Source organism: Lineus longissimus, chromosome 2, assembly GCF_910592395.1.
Source record: "Lineus longissimus chromosome 2, tnLinLong1.2, whole genome shotgun sequence".
NCBI classification, from domain to species: domain Eukaryota; kingdom Metazoa; phylum Nemertea; class Pilidiophora; order Heteronemertea; family Lineidae; genus Lineus; species Lineus longissimus.
Window position 1 is genome coordinate 28,441,677 of NC_088309.1, and position 22,724 is coordinate 28,464,400.

Below are 22,724 nucleotides of genomic sequence, written 5' to 3' on the forward strand. Positions count from 1 at the left end.
ACTTCTGATTTTGATAACTATTCGAGTTTACTGTATAACCCAGGTAACACACATGAAAAAGATTCTGCTCTGGTCACGGCTGAGACAGGCCGACGATAGGCAATGGTCAGAGACAGTTCGTTAGTTCCACATCACTACTGTAGAGGGCTATGATAGTAACGGTGGTTCACACCGAAAATAAAGCAAGGCATGATGGCAGGAATAAGGACGCTATAGACGTTTAAGGAGGAATGAGTTTTATTTAACAGGATTAGGTGTTTACACGATTCTTCACCGAGGTGTGAAGATGAAACTGTTGCAAATGCCATACAACTAGACAATTTACACGTATTCACAATCTCACACACTTCAAATAAAGTATACAATGCTGTACAGTTCATCGTAACATCCCAATGTCAACATATCAAGAACCCGCTTTACGGGAGCAACATTTACAATGTCTTGAAACAGAACTTGGGGCAAGACAGCAAATTATTCAAATCGAGCGTTGGGTTCATTAGCCACACAGCTTGTGACAGAAAAAAAAAGCCACAAATTTTTATTTTTTGTGAATTGTAGTAATTGGAATAATTTCCATCCCATTTCCGCATCCAGAAGCTTCCGGGATCCATCATGCCACTGCAACTAGGACCAACAGAACTGTAATAGTTGCCCACACTCTGATAAGGTCGATCTTGGTTATCACCAGAACGTGTCATCTCGGAGGTCACCAGTGGAATTGACTCTTTCCTCGCAGCAAAGACAAGGTGGATAGAAAGAATGGAACAAGACGAGCGACGACGAGTTGTCACGCAATCAAGCCCCGTCTCCTTTCATTTTACTATCCTGCTATAAACTCTGACCATAGTCTGACACACATCACAAACACACCTCAGTCACACTCATTTCACGATCATAACCGCAACACCACGCTCTATTTCATTCATCCAATCACAATTACCCTTCTACTTGCGCGACATCACGCGGGAAAGTCATGACCCGTCAGAGGTGGCGGACACTATAGGGCCGTTTAGACGACAGGCGAAAAGACCGCATTCGGATCGAATCTGGATGAATCCGGATTAAAACCACCCAAGGCGATGGTACCTTTTTAGTCCGGATGCAACCACATTGATCCGGATCTTTTTGCGTTTACACGACGAAAAATTAATCCGGATTCGGGACGCATCCGGATTTTTTCGCGTCGTCTAAACGGCCCTAATGTCGACCATCTCAGACCATTAGAGGATCAGGTGACATCGGAAATCATCAAGTACCATGATTAGCGGTTGTTCCCAGGGCTTCTCTCATGCATTGAAGACATCTCCCAAAATGTTCTGAGATACATGTAGAGATATAGGATGGATTTCGCTTGAGTCGTCAAGCCGATATTCAGCCTTAACGATGTACCCATTGGAAGTGAGACAATCATTTAAGATGATGTTTCTGGCTGCTTTTTAATGTGGTTTCGGGAACCAACAAGACAACATTGTACATTCGACTTTCGCCGAACCACAGCTTCCTCCAGTTCGCACCCGAGGAAATAACACCCGATTTAAATGTCTTTTTTCAAAGGAAAGGATCGATCGGATAGGTCATTTGTTATAATTTGCCAAAGTTAACTCTGACATGTTCGGTGAACTTGGGACCAAATGCTAATAGGTATGGCGGCTTGACTGATGAAAGAGATCAAGACCCTTCACGGATTCAACTGGATGCCGATTGATCATTTATCCTAATCAAAGCTCTAGTAAAAGTTTTAAAAGTTTTCCACCTCAGTACGAAGTGACGTGCTGTTTAATGTACAATTTCATCACTCCGTAAGAAGACACCACCGAATTCCATATACATGTATGTGAACGTATCACCACGGAAACTGTAATTTATCAAAATGGTGCTCAAAGGTTCCAATTATACACAGATACAAAGCTAGTGTCGGAGCGACAAAAGCCCAAATATAAATGATTTGGAGCCCAAGTAACCTCATTACCCCCGTACGCGCAAATACGACATTAACAGATATAAACGAGTTATAATCACTAGCAAAGGCGGTGTTTTGAGGAGACTTCCTGGAAACTCGGCTGTCGAAAATGGAATCAAACACTTCCGATTACGCCAATCTGTGAGCGACAGGACTTGTGTTAAAGGACGGAATAGTCCGACATCTTCTATGACAAATATTTCTCTCTCGGAATGCGAAACACTAATAAGCTTAAGGCTGTGAGGCGGAGAAGCAGTTAAATGTGCCTTTCCGCCTCTCCTTCCGTCATGCTTCATTCGCGTTCGATTCCATCTCCAGCATGGTGACGTGTGTCGCCTCGCCGAAAGTTTGCTCTAACCGTGAATTTCCTTCACTCCCTGGGATGGGATGATGACCATTTTCTCGAGGTTCCCTCTTCTTCCTAAGGCACACACAGATAGATGATTTAAAGGCCTCATGGAATCCATTCGACATAAAGTTATAAATGATCGGATTCATACAACTGTTCAGATAGAACATGATCCGAGACATATAGATGACATTGTAATAGCCTTCAAAGCCAAGTCTGTAAACATAGTTAGCTCGGAAGATTATCATAGTACTTATAACGCGGTACGGCATGTGAGAGGTAAAGAATAGGGCGACTAGCGTTAATAACATGAAGGCCACTGCGCGAGAGCTGCGGGTTCGATCCTGTGTGCAGGTTCGATACCCTGCCCTGAATAAGATAGATTTACAAATAACGGCGTAGACCACGAATAAAATGATGAAGGGGATTGCATAGAAGGCAGCAAATACCCCGACAGCGTATGACTTTTTTAGATCATTGTTGATCGCCATGCTACACCTGGGTACAATTGATCCATCGTAGTAACGCTCCTCTATTAACCTAGCTATGAAAGAAAATGGTAACGCTGCCAGCAAGGCGATTAGCCAGATCCCACACAGTAAGTAGATCGTTTGGCGTAACTGGGCTCCAGCGTTCCCCGACCTCTCACGCTGATACGTCATAAAGGGTCGGCATACGGCGTCGTAGCGTTCTTTGCTAATGGCTAGCAGGGTCAGTACCGAGGCATTAGCCACACAGTTCTCGATGGATGGAAGCGCTTTGCCTGCAACGACAAAGAAAGCAAAGTATAAGTGTTGGTTTTAAACTTAGTCAAGGGATAAATTAGGGCTCGCATGGTGTTCACGGATGAAAGTATTAACAGTAACAGTAAAGAGACGATAGAGAAACCTAACTTAGAAAGCAGCTCATGCCTGCCTTACGGGGGTTGGTGAGACTTACACTTACAGCCGCGCTATCCAATAAGAAGAGCTAACAAAGACAATAAAGTAGAGCCCTTCAGTCGAAAAGAGGCCATTTCGGCAAGGCTTTACCAAGAAATGTAATAATTCACCGTGACTGGCCAAGATGTCACCGAGAAACAGTTCTCTGTTTACTACATGACTGTAATTACTTTTGTCGAGGACTGACCAGCCCACAATCAGCCATTCCAATACATGAGCCATTTCGCATTCCTCTCCACAGTTCGACCTTGTTCAATTTGATTATACACAAACATATCACAAATTGAGCACGATCAAGATGGATTCGACCCATGATGAGATTATAGCAACCGCTCTTCATCGTCGTTTTGTCAACACATTAGGTATAGTTGGACAATAACTCACAATACTATACCCATCGATTCGTTGGTGTTATAAGCACGACGTGCTGGTTAGATCTATCGCTGGAGACAGCCCCTGCTGATGATTGAACACTTTGGTCTCGACAACTACGCAGGGGAGGGGAACACCTCATCTATTCAAGAGAGACCAATCTCACACCCGAGGCGGACATACCATTGTAATGACCACGGGCTACAGGATAATATTTCAGAAGAACGTGTCGGTGCCAATTGGACCTTTTAGCTAAGTAGCGAACGGAAAATGACTTGGTGAATGGTAGGCCTTGGTTTAGATCCAATTAGTCAAGTGAATTAGTTCAGGATCTAAGCTCATCACGCCTGCTACTGATCTCATCCAAAGGTGCGGTGAAAGCAGTATGCAAATAGAAAAGCAAAGAGTCCGCTTTGGAGGTCAGTTATAAAGTGAAACTGTATAGTCCCTTTTGGTGCCTCCTGTATCGCCGTACAAGAGAAAGTTTTCGCCAAAAAAGACAAATTCGACAGATGAACACTCTGGTGAATCAGAGTTAATCGGTCGTTGGTGTAACGGAGTCCGGGTCGGCGAAGTGGATCCAAGGCTTGAGGGTCAAGATGAGGGGTCATCAGCCATTCCGATCCTCTGACACACTTGTAGATGCGGTGACAACAAGCAGACTGGCCAATGATTGATGGTGGAATTTCTAAAGGAAAGTAAGTTAGCGGCAATCACGGACGGACGTTTTAGAGCTAACTGGGAATCTGGTGATATCAGATTATCACTGATCGTTGCTTTCACGGGGAAAGCTACATTTATACACACAATGAACAGAGTAGACTGTGTTATGTCTGATGCCATAAGATGCAGCTCTACTATGGATTTCTGAAGAAAATTAAGTTACAAACAGTAGTCATCAGAGGAGAGCCAAAGTGCCGGCCCCATTGGAAAGACGACACGTTTCTTCTTGTGTCTCCCTAATGAAAATTCCAGGTCACTCCACCTTTACCGTACAGCGACCCTGGCCTATCTTTATACAAAACTAAACGAGTAGTGTAAAGATGATCATGATACGAAGACTATCCCCCATTAGAATAAATAGACAGGTTTCATAAAAACAAATCTATAAGATTTCGAACAAAATCTTGTGGATCAATTTCTATCCAGGAATGGAACGCAACTAATGAGAAATGAACTTGTAATATATGAGCCATCAGAGAAACCGGAGAGAAAACCAATATCATGAATACTTAAGGGTGTTTAATAACACTCACAAGCCTGTAAGCAGAGAACGTTGTCTCACTCAGTGCGTCCTTAGTCTATCGACCTATTTCACGGTTATGTGGCTGTTCCAAGATGTTACGAAGAAGCCCCAAAGCCAATTCAGGGATTACCGAAGCATGCCAAGGCCTTCAGTCGGACTGGCCAATCAGAGGACATAGATACTACAATCATCAGAGTATAGTAACTTAAAACGAGCCGATAACTGAGGCCACGTTGATAATCGAAAAGAAGTGATTGGTTGATATATCTGACTGCGTGTCATAGACTTTGCTCTTGACTAGCGCACAAGATTCTCAAAAAATGCTTGATCTGGTAGAGTGATCGTCTCGATGATTTCCGCCATCAATCTGTATTACTGTTAAGCCTAACTGGGAGTCCTCTCAAAAAACCTCCAAAACCACACAAGGAAAGAAGCAGTGCTAACACTGCAGGACCTCTCGAAAGCCATCACTCATTTAGTAACTTAAACGTGATGAAGTCAGATGACAGGTGAACAACAGCTTCTTATCACCAGATTGGAGGCAATGATCGACGGGGCAAGAAACACGTAGCTAGTGTTACCTCATTGCCATTCAATCAAGAAATGTCACTGAAGAATACGCCGACTCTTGTCGCGGGTTTAAGCGCCCATGCAACAGAGCAATTTCACTAATCGACATAAATCGCCAGGTTACCATCGTCATTACAGGATGTCCAATCAAAGACAAAGTTATTTCATTCGTACGCGATATGGTTCATGTAGCTTCGTCGTTAATCTGGCAAGGAGTGACGGGTGATTACATAATACGCGGTTACCCCTCCTGCCTGCATGAACAACTACAGAAGTAATCACCACGATTGGTTAAGCAGGAGCGAAATCGGCGCTTACGAATACAATAATTTTGTCTTTGATCGGATACCGTGGTAATAGCGGGGAACAGAGCAACCTGTGATCAACACCAAACACATGAGATTACCTGTTTAACCTGGAGGCACTCTCCCTTATTGCACTCATACATCACCGCAGCTATTAACATGTTACACGTTGTTTTGTAATTTGTAACAATGGGTGGTTTTTCTGTAGAAGTAGAAGGCATGATGTGATTTACTCGAGGTGATTAATGGACATGAGATATTTATAATCCTGAACAAACAAAAGCACGGCATAAAGCATAAGAACCGCGGACACGTAGCTGCGTGCCGTCTCTAATCTTCTATTGATCGTCAAAACATGTTCAAAACAGCAGACGGCAACTTTTGATAAAAGCTGATGGCATGGAATTATCATTTGAATTTTTGCTTAATTTCGAGTCTTCACCGTCTCTTTTGACAGTGATGAAACACCTCACAAAGGGTGGTCACAATGTAAAAATGCCATTATGCATCTTAAATGGTGTTTATCGACAAGATAAGACATTAATTGTGAGAAGATGTGTCGGCCACCAATCCCTTATAGGATTAAATCTCATCTTAGCTTATTAAAAACCCTATCTCCTTTGTGAGCGGGGAAAATATCAAAATGTCAACGTCTGATTGGAAACCGGTTTTATCCGAGGAAGGAAGACGAGAAAAAGTTTCTGGAAGCGACAAATTGAACCCGGATAGTATTGTCCGCATTTGTAGAATAACATGTTTTCCTGGTCTTGATTTCCAATGGATTATCCTGCTAGCAACACAACAGCCCAACAATAGGGACCGATGGACATTGTTGTAAACTACAGTGACGGTATCCAGTTTTACTTCTACTTATCCGGCTAGCGGTGCCATTTTGTTGATTAGAAAGTTATTTTGTCTTTGCAGTGGGTTACGTTTACAAGTAGCTTTCCCTGGGGTTATGTGTGTTCAGTAAACATATTATTATACATATGGTAAAGTAAGAGGTAAGTAAGTAAACAGACTGGAAGAAAATGTTTGTCTGCTATCCAGATCACCCGACATGACTCTTTTTTCCGGTTTTTCAAGATGAACCAGTTCACCGCATTCCGGTCGAGAATGACTGACTCTTTGTCAGAGGGTGGTATCATGACTTAGAGAACAACACGCCGACATCGCAGATATTTCCAGTGAAATGTTCTCAATGCTGATATCACGATTCTTCGTGGCTGGATTTACTCTAGCACCTTGTCATGCCGATATTATTTTTGACAAACAGATCAATGATCTAAAACAATGCATTGGTGTAATCAGCTCAAAGCAATACTACGTCATCACCCTGACACCTTATTCTGCTTCTAAATATGAGGGCTGACGCGGAATGTCAACGCAACACATATGGTTTCGCTATAAAGGAGCTTGTTAGGACAAAACATTGCGGTTCAGCAGCGAGTTTTCGCAAAAACCCTATTAAACGCCAAAGCGAACGCCTATCCAACGATTCGATATCTTGATCAGAATGCTGAACAATGGGATACGCGCGGGGATACTCGTGAGGTCGCGTTGGCATTTTCGTGGCCTTTGTGAATTCCTTACTGCCACTGTAAGCCGCATCCTCAACCTTGGAGCCGAAATCACTGAATTATTGAGTGCTATTAGCCTACTAGTAGCTCAGTCGTAATACTGCAAGACATTAGTAGGACGAATTGCATCTGTAGTGACGTCATATTTCACCTCAATAGTTTTTCACCTTATTCGATCCACAACCCGGTGAATTTACAACATCCATGAAACTGCGCATGGTTTGTAACTGGCGAACTTTTCCCAGAATTATTAGCTCGTTAAGGTAGCAATTAAGAGACGCAGAGCGTTGATGTTTTATAAGACACTAAATAGTCAGCTGTTCTTGAAACGCTGCTAATGGTCCATGGTTTTTGCTGTCGTGATGAAACTGTCATCAGTAATGAGCAACAAATAAACCAAGACAGATGAGACTATAAAAGGAATTTGATTTAATAATACAGTTCATGGACACTTTTATCGTTTAGTAACGGAAAACTATCATTTCCATGTAATAGCGGGCAGAAAAACACTAGTATTTGAAGGTTATCTCGGTGTCATCTCCTTCAGCACATCGACATGTTAAGCCTAAGATAAATCCAACCCCACGACAGTAAAATGGCGTTCTGAATGACCCAGCCTTGGCCGATCTTATTCACAACCTAAGGTTAACTCTTCAAACGAGCAGCTGAACAAACCTCACACGTGGAAACGCCAATCCCTTTATATTAGATCTTGTATTTCATTTGGACGTTTCATAAGACAGAATCTGCAACATGAGGAAGTAACAGGTTTTTGATGTTCTTCGCACTTGAACGTGAACCGTAATCTGTCTTGGTTACTGAATACGACACGTTCTGTCCGCAGGTGAATCAACCGGATAGGAAGTATCAAGTAAGTTTGACCTTCAAGAGACTGCCGTGGACTTCAAAACGTTCTATTATGACACAAGTTTGACAAGGACTCTTCTAGCGACTTAGTGAATGACTCTTATTATCGCCGACCATTTCTCCTTTGTGTCCACACCATTCTCTACGCGCATGACCCGAACCTTAATAAATGAATGAGGCCGTTCCTTCCCTGCTTGGATTGGCCGCCATTGCCTCCGAATTGCAGAGACTCGATCATTTCATTATCTTAACCTTTAAGACGTAGTCCGAAAAGTCCTGAAAACGTTTTAGCTAAAACCGTTTAACTTTAAACGGCCGCCGTGTCTCAGTGCAGACTGATGAGAATTAGAGGAAGATTTATTGTGCAGCGGCACAGGAATTGTCATTGATAAATGGCACGGGGGCAAAAAAACCCACAGGGAAAGCGACTTCCAGTTCTCAAGTCATAAATGTCGGACAATGTTCCCTACAACGACGGCTTTTTTAATCAGAATCAATATCGCACTGCCAGCAGGAAGGTCGTCTCGTTGTCATGAAATATCTTTACAGTTAACGCCTTCAAACGCTTAACAACAATACACAGGCTATACAGAATACAATCAAACCGGAAGCCGTGGTGTATCCTTCAGAAAAGATTTCCGTGCCAGGTAGTTCGAAACCAGATTTTTCATCAACCGTTGCCGGCATGACTGAGCCCTGTTTGCCGGAAGTTATCAACCAATAGGGAATTTGCCGCGTTCATTCAAGGTCTGATGACAGCGCTCACAGAAGCGAACAAACGTGTTTTGAGGTCCAGTAAACTTCCAATCACGTGACAACTCGAGTGTTAGTTGATATCCGTTTCCAAGCCTGGCCATTGATAACCACTGCTGTAGAGGAAATCCAACTCGCTTCTCTCCAGGCCTGAGGGCGAAACGGTAGTATCTAGAAAGAGGCAGGACTGATGACCGAGACAGTGACTGACGAAACGGACGCGAAACTCGATTTGTCACCGGATCGGAAGTTGAATGAAGAGCTCTACTTGTAGCTAGGCCTTGAAAGGAAGCGGCAAGCCCCATATTGCCGCGACAACATTCCTATAACAATGACTAATTGATTCTATCAGAATGAAATATCGAATCGTCAGCAAAAAAGTAGAAAACGTCTCGCTTTAATCAAATATGGTAACAATGACACTTTTAGACGCTTTCCATGCAAAGAAACCAGATAATGTGAACAAAGAAAGAAGCAGCATATGGTTTTTAGAGTATCGCGCAGAAACACTCCAGAACTATTTGCTCTGTTTGCTAGATTGGAATAAACGCCGATATTTCAAAGGAATGAAAACATCTTGTCAGGATATTCCATTTCAAGATACGTAATTGATTTTCATCTTTTATATTTGACGCAGAGGCAATTAATCAGGAAGAGTCGTATTTGAATAGGCCATTCAGGCTACTGTACTGTTACCGTTGTGTCAGTTACGAGCAGTATTCAAGCGCTTTGGAGGTAGTTCAACTCTAAACCCTTCCCTCCCAATAAGCGAAACAGATTTTGGAAACACCGAAACATCCTGAGGCAGTGTATCCATAGACTGTAGACGCAACCGGTGACAACATTAAAGGATTTCAATTCAACAGATTTTTCACAGATATTCAATCATGTGTAAATGCGATGGAATGAATTCACTTTTTGAAACTCGGCTTTTGAATCTGAGAGCCAAGTGTATCAGTGTTCAATCAGAATTCTACATTCTATGGCAACGATTTTAGAACAAGGTGGCCCCGTATCTAACCTCTAGGGACGCCACTCGCAGAGCATCTAATGGATGATTACCTCTAAGTCAAGACAAACATCCCTGCTACAAAATGGCGCTTAACAAAATGTTAACCTGACCTTGCTGGATTACATTTTTTATTCCGGGTCAAAACCTGTGCCATTTGGTGTACCGTCATCTCATATTTAGATTCCAAATAAGCGTTTGTCTTTAACGCTCAAGCAAGAGTGATAACAATCTCCACCGATACGAGACATGTATCCGGACGCTAGGGGGAATGTTAGTGAAGACATGCTTCAGGAAACCAGCGCCTCAGCAGAATTAAAGCTACTGCCAGTTGAGTTGATCTGCCCCGACTGCTTAAACGGTGTCAGCAGTAACATTGGCGTTGAGTATTTATGCTACTATTGTAAACGAAATTTACTGAAAAGTGAAAGAGATAACTCGCAGTTGAGCTAATACAAGGGTTTTTCTTCAACGCCGAATGAGCAACCGGGTCCCAACTGATGCTATCATACCTTTACAACCTTACTTTTTATCATCCCAGAGACTTACAACCAGAGGAGTTAGATGGCTAACCGAATGGGAGGTACTGGTTACAGGAAACAAAGATAATGTAATGAAGAATAGGATATGACCACACGGGATACTGAATATAATGAACTGAATTATGGTGTGTTAATTTTCCCATCATTTTGATATCCCATGATGTCTGAAGTTGCCCTGAGGTAATTTTGGTGCGACATTGTATCTAGCGACCTGGCATCCCAAAAGAGAAGTTAGGTACTTGGGTCAGCTTCAAATGTTCGCAACTAAGTTGAAAGATCCGATACAATTACCCGAACGGCGTTATTTCATTCGGTCAATGGATAGATCTGGTATTGAATTTGTTGACCTTTAACCAACCACCAACAAATATCACAAACGGAACTAAATTGGTAAAAATATATTCGATGATTGTTATCCTCCAAGAAAGCTTTCTTCCCCACCAGAGCTGTTCATCTACGGAGGGACAGGGATGGACTACCACCGCAGAATAAGAAAGTCTTCCACGGGCAAGAAAAATATAATTCCAGCTTTAAAAAAACATCGTTATTGGTATTACTGTCATTCTGTTTTTACGTGGGTTGGCAAAGTGAGTACATTGCGTCATGATGTAGGGTAATTTGATAGTCTGTGCCTTCAGTTGCAATCAACTTGATGCGTTCTGGAGGGGGTGTGCGGAAGAAAAATACACCAACCAAGGGATACTTAGACTAAGTTTACGTAAATGCATTGACATACTGAGGCAAATACGTCTCTTAATTACATTATTTGCCAAAGGCTTCCGAAAGCCATCTCGTAAGTGAACTAAAGAAAATGTAATGCGTTTTTCCTGGCGGAAAGAAGCTTAAGACGGTCGGTAAAAGTAATCTTCTTAAGCTGCACATCGTATTGCCGAAGAAACTGTTCCAGCATCTTCATCAGCATTCATCAGTGGAAGCCAATACAAGCCCGCCATATCCTCCACGCTTTCACTGCTGCGTCTGGTAAGTCACAGTTCTTCACATTGTCTCATTAAGAGCATTGTGTGTTTATTCCAGATTTTTCCTAACAATTGGATCTTTTATGAGACTGAAGTACTGTAAATTCAATTAAAAAGGAGTCAGATTCATCCAGCCTATTGCATGCCGTTTGTGTTGCCTCCTCTAAAGTCAATTCAAAGAACCAATGATGGAATTCTAAATTGTATTCAAACATTTTTGGACTCGACTCGATAGTCAGAGTGCTGTGCGCGGCTTGGCTCAAACGATGGAGACATTTTCAATCCACTCAACCCGGCAATTCTTCTTTCGCTATGAAATATGATTTTTTTTCCGCTATGAATCTAGATAAGCAAGTTTTAAAATTGACATATCAAAGAATCGTTCATTTAAAAGTCTGCTACAAGTCATATCTGTATATGACGGTTCTACTTAACCTGATGATAGAAGTTGACTTATTCTTAGCTTTGCTGAAGTAAACACATGATGTGTTGGCAAAATGGATGACTTAATGACAAAAAGTCTCCCATTTATCAGCAGGATTTAGCAACAAGTAACAGTCGGTAATCCTACTACCGCCTTAGTTTGACTGCTTCGCCTGCTAGCAATCCCCTTGGACAATACTATCATGAAAATTGGTAAGCAAGCATCTCATTGAGTGTGAAGGAGAAAGGTGAGGGGAAGGCAAGGATAAACACGTCCTGATATGACCGATCCATGAGAATCAGCTGAAGATGTTTACTCCCCAATTATTAAATTATTGCCACCAATTGCGTTACCAATCTAGCTGGTATTCTAAAGAGGAGCCTCTTCGTGCATCATCCATTCTGAATGCTCAATTCCTCAGCACCGATGCCAGCCAACGATGTCCTCAAATGATCCAACCACGACAGCTTATTACGGGAAAGACACTTCTTGTCAATCTTGCTTTCAGAAAGAAGTGAAAAACACCGTATCAAACTTTTCCTCGTGGATTACTTGTCATTGCTACATTACCACTCATTTGATCCGCGTCCACCTACGTAAAGAATGACCACTTTCAGGTACGAATCCGCGGAAATGAGTAATGGATACTACAATCTTATCACAAGCGTGCTCTTGATCTGGAAAAATAATTATGCCATATCACTGCCTTACACAGGCGGAGGAGGCGAGAAATCGTGCCTGTTGTAATCAGAGAGGCTACTTAACTATCAGCAACAATGCACGATCTCTTGGTGTTAATTCATGGTTGTAATCATACGTGTTTGTATTCTAGGCAGAGCTGGACTATTGCACGATCAACAACCCTTGATTAGCATACAATGCATGATCTCTAAACACATCTTGGTCGAAATTGGACTAGCATGTACTAGAATTGTATTCAGGGCAATTGACAAATCAGCAACTCTACAACAGCCAACGCATGGTCTTTAAGTTAGCCAACGTTGAAATTGCATGGGCTTGCCTGTATTGTATTCTTAACTATTACAGACTATTGGCTACCAATATCGTAAACTAGCTATCCGATAACTGATAAAAATCGCATTCATATGCTCAACCGGATTACAGTAGCTAAAAGGTTTAATGGGAATCCATCTAGTAATGGAATAGGTAACAGCTATCCCCGCCCCACCCCATCTCCATCGATATGGATGTAACTGACTGAATCATTTGCAGACGATGTGAATATTTTGGTAATCACCACTAACTAAGTCACTAAATCTTTTGGTGGGTAACGATAACATTACTCCGTAAGACTCATCCCGCTTTGGAGGAGGAATACTCCCTGGGGAAAATCACCTCCAAGTGCAGAGCGAACGCTGAAGAAGAAGAAACTCCGTAAGACGCCTGAGGATAACAAGAAGAAAAGTCGTTTAGGCATATTCTTAATGAACACAGAGAGTTCCATATCAATATGCAAACGAATACACTCTGTGGAAATATCTTAAACAAATGATATTACATTCTATGGCGTCCATGAACAACGGCATCTTCGGCATCACTTTCAGCCAGCAATCTTTTCGCGCTCGTATAACCCTAACAATGTGTCATGGGTACTGTTACAATCTTGACAGAGGAACTCCCTGCGGACTTACCATCATCACATCGTCTTAAATTGAAAAACGAATTACCTAGAAAGTACATCAGCATTTCTTAAATACCTTGACATAACGTATCAAAATAAAGAACCTTGCCTCTAAAAGTTTCGCTTGTTGTTCTAAAACACTTAGCCTAACTTATATAGAAATTCTTTCTTGCTGACATCCTTGAACTTTTTAAAAACTCCGCAGTTGTATCGCGGAGAAGATTCCTAAAAGGCAAGTCGCGTATGAATAATGGAAAATATGTTTTATACTTCATGACTTCAGGATGTTAGAACTTACGGTTTGTTTGCAAGACCCAAGAAAGTGATTTCTTTTGCTTGTGAAGTGTGTGATGTGTCAGATGTATTTCTCTGTCGCATACGCGAATGGTATTAGCATTTAGATAAAAAAAGGGAATGTGATAGAATCAAAATTGCTGTTAAATTTTAAATATGCTCGTAATCTGATCTCACGTTCAAGATTAGTAGGCAAGACTGACTTAATTTGAGAATCACTTCCCGAGGTGGTGAAATTTGGAATAAAATTGAACAAAATTAACCAAAATTCAAAAATTCAAATAATCCATAAGCACGTAAATCACGCAAGAAACGCAATAACATCACTCAGAAACGGAAGTGTTTATCGCTAAGTATCACCACAGGCAACAATACAGCAAGGATGAAGGAGTTTGTGTTCAGTTATTCATCTTAGAAAGACATCACTAATAACATTCTTGCGAAGCTGTTGATATTTCGGCGACGATACTCAGCTACTTCCTTAACGCTAGAATAAAAGGTTATTACCCTTGATAAAGTACCCCCCCCCCCCCCTTCATGACCTCACTTCCCCCTCCTCTATTTCAAAAAAACAACTTACAGAAACTGCCTCAGTGTTCTATCGGTGAACTCATCTTCTTTACAAACTCTCTTATCTGCAAAGCTTTCATAAATAACGGGCAGCCACATTTGCCTATTTCTTACCACTTGGCATAGTTCATTATTAATCATCTAGTTCGACGGCCATAGCCTAATAGGCAACATTTCTTTTCCTATTCTCATGGATAAAAGGACAAAGATCTAATGTACATTATGGTCACATGCTAATGTAATCAGGTTACATCACCGTGTTTCTTTCTGAGCTCTGCTTGGACAGCTAAAGAGATATTATAATCATAGCTTGTGGACTCGGCATAGAGATGGACCCCAGGCACAGGGATGTCCTTCAGGCACATATTGATATCAGTCACAGGGATAGATTAGACTCCAGACACAGATATGGACTCCAGACACAGAGGTGGACTCCAGACACAGAGATGGACTCCAGACACAGAGATTGACTCCAGTCACAGAGATGGACTCCAGACACAGAGATGGACTCCAGACACAGAGATGGACTCCAAGCAGGTACGGAGATGCAACCCGACAATAAAAGGCCATAACACAGCTATGTGTTCTTGTAGAAATAGAGTTAACCTATGACACGTATGCATTCAAGGAATCTTATGAGCGCGTCTAGAACAAGGTGAAATATTACTTTTTTTCAGGCAAAAATGAACAAGAGAGTTCGCGAGACCTCATCAACATAATCTATAAACACGCTAATATGATACATAACTGTCGACATAAGCCTTTGGGATTTTTTTCAATGGTTTGACCGGCTTTGCTTACAAGCTTAAATGAGCAAAGAAGATACTGACAAGATTAAATAAGGCTAGCGAAGATGTGACATGAATTCCTGGCAACGCAATCGCTTTTCCTTGCAGACGACATTGTCTTAACGCATCTGCTATAGCCGAGAAGGGATGTTTTTACGTCGACACGAAGCTTATGGCAGATAATGATATATTTTTTGTATCCTGGCTGGTATCATCGATATGGCCGATAATTGCCATCTGTTCTAGCAGACTACATGTTGCTAGCCCTCCCTAACGCCCAGGCATATCAGCCAACCCTATATGGTACACTAGGGAAATGAAAACATGCCTGAGCCTCGAAGAGGAGACACTCACAATCGTACCACATGCGAACCACATGTACTTTGAACGTTGCTGGCGACATAAACAAAGTCGGCTATCGATGTCGGAATACTGCAAAGTAACGGACATTTCACTTCTTATGTATTACTCGCCAGCGTTCTAAGACTTTCGTGGTTCTTAGCATCAATCCCGGGAAAGGAAGAAGAAGTCGGTTAATATCAAGACGCTGTTAACAAACGCTATCATGTAGGACAATCTCTCCGAGGGCATTTGCAAAGATTGTTCGAAAAGACAAAGGGAAGACTCAAATAAATATGGAGTCTGTTGATTCATAGCGTCTAATAAAAAGGGCATGGGCATGTTTCACGCGGACCGGCTTTCTCCATTGTTTATCTTCTCTTACCCGCAGTCATCCCAGGAGTGACTCATATTTCACGACAACACTAACAACGGGCTTCGAACTACGCAAATGTCGCAACGCCTACACATTGATTACTCAGCCACTAACTCTTCAAACATCACATAACCTAGAAATTGAAATTATTAAGATTATTGTGTTTATAAAAAAGTACATGTAGATGAATTCTATTTGTACCCTGATAGTTCTAGTTAGTTATTTTTGTTCGCAAAGTTGCATCTCAATCAATATTCTTTCCAATTGACATTTGGAATTTTTTCTATTGTCTCGCTAAAATCCGTATTAAAAAACGCAAAAGCAATTAACACGACAAGAATTTATAGCTTTTCATTAAAATTTGTAATATAAGTCTGTAGAAGAATTTGAATATATATTTATGCGGGGGAAAACGCGCTTTCATGTTCAATACTTATTCTGATGTGATTTTTATATGGAGGAATTTCTGAGCTATTGATATGGCATAAGATTTAGAAAGGCTGAAGTTCAAAAAAAAAATAGAACGAACTATGACTGAAGAAGTTTGCTTATTGCCTCAGTTTGTCTCCTCAGATCAAACCATTGCCGTGTGGGTGTGAAAAATACAATTCTTTCTCTGATGATAGTTTTTTAGATATCATAGTTGCCAAGGTAACCCGGGTGTTGGTGATTTGATAAGGAAGGCCAATCGAGAGATGCTGATTGATCAGGTTTGTCGTATTTTTAAGAATAAGTTACAGTGCTGAGCTGACACGAGAGACGGAATAAACCTAATCAGCGATCCCAAGTCGGCAGCACAGCGTTATTCTAGCATTTTGTGTCTGGTCCATTTACGTGTTGTTGTCCCCTTACCCCAGTTATTCCTCATCAATCATTCCGCTTTTCTACAATCATTTTGTTAAATAAATTGCGCCACCATTGATAAGAGGCAAAGGCGTTTTTGAGAAGTTGAAAAGCTGCACCGCTACTGTCCTTTCAGTGAAAACCAAAGGAAGTGATAGGCTTTCAGATACACACCATCAACGAGATCGATGCACGACTGATCATCAGCAGATAAAGTAACTGTCAAAAAGGTAAATGAAGACCACATAGACAACATAACGTGGTACAGCAACGGATCGTAGGACACTGGCCAAAGGGTAATTGGAGACAATCACCAAGCACTGAAGAGGACGGCAAAGACAGAGACCATCTCATTTCCACCTTGCATCAGTTACTTCCAATTATCTGGTCAAAGACGTCTACCATCCGGCATCTCATCCACCATCGAAGAAACAACACTATGAGAAAAGAAAAAGTGGATCTCTGTGGATTACGGGGATCTAACAATAGGCCTGCTCATAAGACACGCCAGGGTTAGTGGCGGCAATATTTTTCATTAGGAGGAGACAATTGGATGCACCGATTGGGGGTTGATGTGATCGGATTGATGCGGATCAGATATTTAGAGGGAATAAGTTCGGCTTGGTTAGCGTGGTTTATTATTGCCAGATGAACGAACAACAATAAGACCCAACTAGCTTTCATGATAAGCTTTAGAGGCAGAGGACACTTTACTGGTTCGAAAAGGTTGTATTCGCATGAGGTTTTGCTGCAATTACTAGTTATTTACAGATCGCAGCAATGAGAACCAAAAAGACCTAAGGTCTTTGACATTAAGATTCCAGTCCTGTGTGCTCATTTGTATTGCAAAAGCCTGGATGAAATGATACAACAATGGAAGGCGAGATGCTTGGTGAAAGTCAAGATTTGATCTTCCCGAGGCTGATAGAATGTGGCTTTTGTCATGTTCAAAATATATGAAAAAGGCCCGTACAGACGAGTACTTTCGAAATTCACCGGAAGTAATACCGGCTTCAAATATTGATGCACAGGGTAATTGGCTCGATTACAGGCAAGGTGATAATTGATTGGAAATGAAGGCTTCTGGATATACATGTATTGTCAAGCGAAGAAGGTGCACAGACACTGAAAGCCGATTCACATTGGTTATATTCTGGGAAAGTAACTCTAAACGCAGCAGCAGATACGACCAACCTCATCATAGAAACATTTCCACGACCTTACCAACGATACGTTATGTACCAAGTTACTCTTTCAAGCTACAAAGAAGCATTTCAATGGGGTGGCCAGGTTTTAGGGGATAAATAAAACTTACGAAAGATTGGTTGAGTGCAACATCATGGAAAGAAGAACTTTGCCACAGTTTATCACTCCTCTTGCCCACGGCTTATTCTCGACACAAACGGAAGACTGTGAATTCCCTCAAGATACGAATGACATGTCTGACTCTTTCTTATTAAAGACATGAATCAGTCTGGTATTGAAGGATATAATCTGGTATAGGCAGTTTTAATGGATGAGTAACATGCCACATTCAAAGGCTGCGACCACCATCAAGCAGATCACCACGTAATTATAGCAACTTCAGGGAAATTGTAAAGCAATTCAGGAATCCCCGGCAGGAATAGGCCTTGGGAGTGGTCAAAGACAAAATAATGGTTCTTGATTATCTATTTCAGTGTCAGTGTCAGGTACAAGTGTAGACTCAGAACATGTTGATAGCATCAGTGCCAGAAAATTCTATTTCTGCCGATCTTTCTGTCATGGACAAAGGAATCTACCTAAGTTGCTCCCTAATTTTACCGAGATGGAAATGATTTATAAGTTTTTCCTGATGGACGGAAACCACACTTATGGATCAAGGTATAGACTCAATAAATTTCTTCTAGATTCAACACTCGTCAGTTAATTCTCGAAGTATCTGATAGTTTGACTAAACTGTTTTGACACAGCGTTGATAGAACGACCTCGTTATTTGGTCATATTCCTTCATTTGTGTATTTATTGACAAAATTCTACTCGACAATCTCCATAACTTTGAAATACGAAACGTTTACATATCTGTTATAAACATACAATTTAATTACTTTCGATCTGAAATTCAGGTTCTGAAAGCCAATTTAACCGCCTAACATGCAGTGTTGGAACATGATATTACTTAAAAGGTTTGAAGAGGATTTAAATTGCCTCAGAAACGCTTCTCCAAACAAGCCGCTTTCAACCTTCGTTACGGAATACGAGCCTTCAATTTTAACACAATCAGGTGTTTGAAACACCAGAATCGAGTTTCTTCCTAGTTTTTGTGAGCGATCTTGTTGCAATAGAAATTGGCTCAAATCAGCTACAAAAGCTAAACCCATCATCTCATAAAATGAAACGACCAGACCAACTTGATAGTGGCACTTGACGGTATTAAAAAGGATAGAATGACTCGTGAGAAATGGAAAGTGATCAAGTCATTCAGGGACTTCCCAAGGAACATTTTGGCATTGGATGCGGTGGATTGTTCAATAAAACGTGCTCAATTCTGCCTCCCCTGCATGCTCATTTGCACGAGACAACCAGAAGGCACTACTTGGGGTTATTTCAAGCGAAATTCTGTTTTTGGAAAGTGGCGAATGCAGAAGAAAATCACATCGCGGTTTATTGCCAAGCTTGCCGGGCTCAAGGTGTATCTTCCATTCGCATAATGTATGTGATGAGTGTCAACCCTTCAGTGGACAAGGCACTAGGGCTTGGCCAGCTGCAGTTCTTAAAAGGCTAACCTTGGGGTATCCGTCTTTATGATAACATTCGGTCTACTCTGTTTCAACGTTTCTCGAATGTTCAAAGAAATCACTTATTTTCATGACTGACACAGCAACTATGAACCGAGTGTTAACAATTCCTGTCTTGTGCCTTTGATGAATCCCTGTCGCCAAAAAAACACGTCAAATCCAGCGTCTCTGAATCACTAAGGGCCCGAGGCATCACTTTTTACAAAAGTATCATGTCATCAGCAGTCCAACCCCGTCCATCTCTCATCAATCCCTGAGGACATTGTACCGCAATGGAGTTCCACTCTGGTCATTCCAATTCGCCGTATCATGATTGTAGAAGAATTTGTATGAAGACAACATGCCAAAATGCTGATCAGAAATTTATCATGCCTTGAGAAGTATTCGACACCTGAGTCGGATAGTGACTTAGGTTTACCATTTCAGTTCACACCAATTAACCAAAAGCTGGAGAAACCGTGGGCACTAATGATATGACCACGATATATTGCTACTACTGTTGATGATCATGGCGATGAAAAACTACAACGATTATGATAGAACGAGATTCGATGCATCTCTACCCGTTGTACATAGTGTCTCTGGGTAAGACAAATTAAAAACTGAAAGAGTCTAAAGTAACTGGAAGAAAGTCAACAGCCACTTATACGAGACGTGAAGTGATACCACATTTTAAGATATTAAAATATTTCAGAAGACAATTCAAAATGCGTGGGACTCCTAGATTTGAATAATCTTCGCGTTTGTCAAATATTTATCAGCAGGCGTCGTTCAAAACTAATACAAGATGATAACAGTAGTTAAATAAACATTGAACCATTGTAGTTCTTCACGAGACACATTGCGACGAAGAACAAGCCGTGGTTTGAGATGAATGACTATGGCTGATCCCTTTTTTTACTGGTTTGGAAATACTACTGAAATTTATTTTCGATCTCAAATCAATATTCCAGCTGTGTCCCAGTAGAATGACCGCCAAGTTCGCTTGATGAGTCTCGAAAAAACGTTCCCACGTTCGGTGACTCGATTTCATCTGCCCGAATATGAGAAAAAACTAAACTATTCAAACGTTAAGAAGACGTAACAATTTCGCATGGAATAAGATTTTGCGTTTGATCATTGATTTCATGTAAAATAAGAGTCCGTTCAATTGTCTTTATGAACAAGTAAACGCATATCAGTTCAGGAAGTGTAGTTTATGAACTTACCAACCTAGCATTAAAATGTAAGTTGCTTTTTGTTGCAGGTGGAGACGTAAACAGTGTCAACGCCGTCCGTTTCATGCGTGGAGTGGCACAGAAGACATACAAACTAAAGACGGCTGGGAAATGTAACAATCGTTGTGTTTCAATCGCTATTGCGCTAACCGACTTTGGCAGAATGAATAAATATTTACTTCAGCTTTTTCAAGTTATGTTTTCGGTTTCAAATTGCAAAAAAACGGAGGAGTTCTGTTTTCTTGTGAAATGGAATGTTAAAGACAGTGTTATCTCTTGCAGCTGCTTTTGTTGAAGAGATTCAATGGAAAATCTGAGGCAGCTGATTCCGATTATCCTCCAGGGTAGTCGGTTAAGACTTGGAAGCTCGTAGAGATTCAAACGAAAATCAAAGACAGCAGATGATCATCGTCCTCCAAGGTAATCTGTAAAGACTTTTTAGGGTTAGGGTTAGGAGAAAAAAAAACACCTATCAGTCAGTTCAACCTCTTCTTTCGTAAATCTTGAAATAACTCAGGTCTCGTGACTATGAATCGCATGATATCCATTCCCACTGGTCAGTTCACCGGTAAAAGTGAGCGGATGATCGGACCATCAGATGACAACCTGCCTCCTTTTTCCAGACAATTCAATCAGACGAGAAGATGGCTCATATTATCTGAGACACATCTTGAAGGGAGAACAAATGACTAATCTACTTGGTCCGGTAATTGCCTGCGTCCAATCTGCTGTCCAGATAGACAAGGATGATGGCATTTTGAGTCTTCTTGAAACAGAATTTCAGAGTGCAATTAGGCAGAGCTTACGAAGGGTATCAGAAGTTGAGGTCATTGGGAGATCGATCATCGGCATGTAAAAAGGTTAATCACGCATTACATATCAGCCAAAGTTCACTTGGGATCTCTATTCGCATATAGCGACCACAGCTACATTGTGAGACTACCAAATCTTTAAACGCGATCGCCCCTGCCAGCAAAAGCGTTATTAGAAAAATTAAAAATACATTATTTCAAGTTTATCTTTAATCACGCTGCTCCCAGTTGTTGGCAGATGTCATTTCTGTCATCAAATCGACTTTAAATGATATTAATTCCATAAATGAATGGCCTATCTGCCAGATTCTTGAAATATTCTCCTTATTTATGATCCGATGGGAATCATGCTAGATTTGATTAAACGTGTTGTAAGTTAGATAAAAATGACAGTTCCGGTGTTGGTAGATTTTGTGAAATATTTAAGTTGATTAAGATGACGTTTTTGAGAATACACTTGCCTTGGACGTCTAAACTGGTTGATAGTTTATGGTATTGGAATGACAGGTTTATGAATACACAAGTTGTACGATATCCCTCTAAACAAATTTAAAGAATGCTTTGCTTAAAGGGCAGTGATGGCTTAAATCATTAGCGAAATACATAAACTAATCCGAGAGACATTGTGGCATTTTGGTTTGCACGGCTGCGTGTTGGTGACCAAGGCCAAGTTCGGCAGGAAGAACCAACTCCAATCTTAAGGCAACAATGCCTGAATAAAGGTCAAAGTGATAACTTCTGCATCATTGGTGTACAAAACATCAGAAACTGATGAATGTAACATCGTACTTTTGGTGTCTGCACTAACTCTGGTCAACATGTTGCCAACAGTGTTTAAAGGTTGAGGATTGTAAGGTTGCTTTTGCTTTTGTGGGCTGCATTTAGAGCATAGAATACTCAGTCCCAGACAGGTAGTAATGAACTGGAAATACGGACGTTCATCCTGCCTTACCTTCGCTTCACTTATTGAACATACGTGACAATGCATTCTTTGATTCGCTTCCGCTGTGATGATCGATCGTGCTGGCGATACTGGTATCAGCTTTCATGGCATCAGTTATCACAAGTCAGTGATCACGATCACGGTGCTCCAACACCCCGAGGTCTGACCATGAATACAATAACCAATTACCCACTTTATGCTTCAACTTGTTTTTGAGAAGGATGAGGC

The 22,724-nt window shown here is 41.2% G+C and overlaps 1 protein-coding gene across 1 annotated transcript in view; it reads right to left on the reverse strand.

Annotated features, from left to right (window-relative positions):
* Window positions 1-1,000: 1,000 nt before the first annotated feature.
* The window catches only part of LOC135483925 (neuromedin-B receptor-like), a 46,221-nt gene continuing 24,497 nt past the window's right edge, over window positions 1,001-22,724 (reverse strand). Inside the window, exon 2 of the mRNA XM_064764995.1 lies at window positions 1,001-3,072. Coding sequence (XP_064621065.1) covers window positions 2,246-3,072 — 827 coding nt within the window. The 3' untranslated portion in view covers window positions 1,001-2,245. The remainder of the gene's footprint in view (window positions 3,073-22,724) is intronic.